This window comes from Cibotium barometz, chromosome 44 (genome assembly GCF_041138505.1).
Source record: "Cibotium barometz isolate CiBa-2024 chromosome 44, ASM4113850v1, whole genome shotgun sequence".
In the NCBI taxonomy this organism is placed as follows: Eukaryota; Viridiplantae; Streptophyta; class Polypodiopsida; order Cyatheales; family Cibotiaceae; genus Cibotium; species Cibotium barometz.
This window is the reverse complement of record NC_141089.1, coordinates 20,530,990-20,533,391: the sequence shown is the minus strand read 5'-3', so window position 1 is coordinate 20,533,391 and position 2,402 is coordinate 20,530,990. Positions and strand designations below refer to the sequence as shown.

At 41.5% G+C, this 2,402-nt stretch overlaps 1 protein-coding gene across 1 annotated transcript; it reads left to right on the top strand.

The window, feature by feature from the left end:
• The first annotated feature begins 1,169 nt into the window (after nucleotides 1-1,169).
• Nucleotides 1,170-1,939, top strand: LOC147613052 (uncharacterized). Its single transcript, XM_086782744.1, has 4 exons — nucleotides 1,170-1,286; nucleotides 1,372-1,452; nucleotides 1,517-1,621; nucleotides 1,703-1,939. Exons 1-4 carry the CDS (start codon nucleotides 1,170-1,172, stop codon nucleotides 1,937-1,939), a joined length of 540 nt encoding a protein of 179 aa, XP_086638870.1.
• The last annotated feature ends 463 nt before the right edge of the window (nucleotides 1,940-2,402 follow it).

Genomic DNA, 2,402 nt, shown 5'->3' with positions numbered 1-2,402 from the left:
AATTGACCAGCAATTCATCACCAGCACGTAATGATCTAATACCATTGACAACTATGTATCTTTCTACATCCCTGCTCATATGTTCTGGTTCATGACTATTCTCACACTACACAAACGTGCAATTGGTTCTTGAACTCATCCCTCGACTACTATTGATTAAACCTGCTATGTTTCCTTGAGAGTAAGGTCTTCCATCAACATAGAGTCTTTGTCCTTCTGCATGTGTGATCCCTCTATCAGAAAGAGAGGCTACATTGAGACATAATCCATAAGTACTCATGCTCTGAATGTAGCGAGTAAGCTGATGCCATGGACCCCATCTCTATATAGGTCCACAAAAAGACATAAGGGTTACCTCTGAACGAGGGGGCACATGTAAATCCTATGCAATAAAGAGGCCTCATCCTGCTCCAGTAATGGTAGATGGAGCAATCATGTAGCGACTGCCCCAGAAGCTGAAAACCACTCCATCTAAAGGAAGTGATCCTCTCTACCATCCTCCGTATCGTCTGCGATCATACGTCTATACTAGAGAATGTAAACGAGTAGGCAACAGATGATCTCCACCCGTCTCAGCCTCCAAAGCAGGAGGTAGAGGATGTCGAGAAACCTCGAGTTGCACAGCTGACAAGTGACCTGTTTGTGCCGTGTGCAAAGGAAAATGTGCACCACTGATAGTGAAGTCATCCTCGTCATCAAGTGAATATACCTACATATATGATATGGTTACATTATATATGAGCCTTTGATTTATAAAATAACCAATAATAAAACTAAGGGAGAACAGTCACATACCATAGGTCGATGTCGCTCCTCAGGTGGGGGTGCTCGCTCAAAAGTACCATGAGTCATCTCATGTGAAAAGCACTCCCGTCATGGCCTCCAATATGTGCCACGACAACGAGCGCACCAGCATATAATAGACTCGTCGTAGTAGAAATCATCATAAATGGGTTCATGTGCAGTATTGGAACTCTGTGCACCCCAATCACCACGAGTAGGAGGTGGTGGTGTACCCTCTGATTGGTCCGAATCTCATTTTCAAGTACCATAAAAAACACGAGTCATTAATCAAATGATCGAGAAGAAAAAAGCAATGCATGAAAGAAAACATTGAAATCTAACAAGTTCTATGGTATGCAATATGAAAAATAAACAGACGCTACTGTATGGTGGAGACAAACAAGAGGAGGGCTGATATGTGCATGGAGACATGGCAATACTTCCGCAAGGAGAGACGTCTACGAATCACTTTTCCTCAGCAAAAGGAGCGTGCCTTTGCTAATGTATATTAGAATTAATTTGAACTTTGATAGATTGATTCTAAGTATTCTCTAATCTATGTCATTTTGTTTAATGAAATTTACATAGACGGCAGCACGAAAGAGACTGCAAGTTGGTCACACATCTAGACTAGGCCAGATGGGTCGAGATGGATTTGTGGCCACATTTGTGAGTATAAATCGTTCTAATTTTAACTTTCAAAGATACTATTATTGGTTCTGTCTTGATGCAAACCAAAGACTATGGTCGTGCACCTACGGCGCAGGAGATGGAGTATGTTACATACTACGGGTACCGTGCTTTGCAGGCGACACTTCCGGACACGCCTGATCCACTTGTGGGTATCACTGATTTATTTTGTGGTTTATTTTTATATTAACTGTAATATATTCTTATCTGATTTCACTAAGTAATGCAGGAGCAACATGGCGAGGAGGACATGACAGAGGTGGCTCGACAGGAGGTTGAGGGGCGACGACGAGAGTCTGAGGCGGGCGGCAGAGGCGGTGTGATCCCGGGTGGGGACACAGGTGGTGGCGGTGGTGATGGTGGTGTTGTGGTTGGGGGCACGAGTGGTGGCAGTGTTGATGTTGATGATGATTCCAAGTCTGATAGTAGCGACTCATGTAGTGGTGGCTCATGTAGTGATACTTAGTGATCTATGAGAGGATTGATCACCACACGCTGTAGACACATGTATATTTATTTGTTGATGATATACATGTACATATATTTGTTGATGATATATATTGACATATGTTCTCGTTGCATCGCTGAATTTGTCTATTGTCAAACAATTAATTATTTGTCGGTAAGTTAATTAGCCTAAGTATGTGCAAGAAGCTAGAATGTTATTTATTTATCTGTATGTTTTATTAAAACAAAACAAATCCTAAACAAGAAAAGAGGCGAGCCCACAATGTAACACATCAAAAGAAGCAAAAGATTGGCAAGCATCACCAATTTCTCAAAAGCTCTTGGAAAGCTAGATAGAGACAAATCAAAAACTTTATCGTAGTTCCAGTGGGGACTGTTTTTCTATGTTAGGCTCTAATATTAACAAGCTTTTGATTTTCATATTTTTTGCAGGGGTCCTTGATTGTACGATACGTATCAAC

Bases quoted from the DNA above. Each gene is read 5' to 3' on its own strand.
- LOC147613052 (XM_086782744.1), top strand. From the start codon at position 1,170: ATGGTGGAGACAAACAAGAGGAGGGCTGATATGTGCATGGAGACATGG. The intron at 1,453-1,516 runs GTGAGTATAAAT...GTCTTGATGCAA, and splicing joins ATGGATTTGTGGCCACATTT to ACCAAAGACTATGGTCGTGC. The intron at 1,622-1,702 runs GTGGGTATCACT...TAAGTAATGCAG, and splicing joins CGGACACGCCTGATCCACTT to GAGCAACATGGCGAGGAGGA.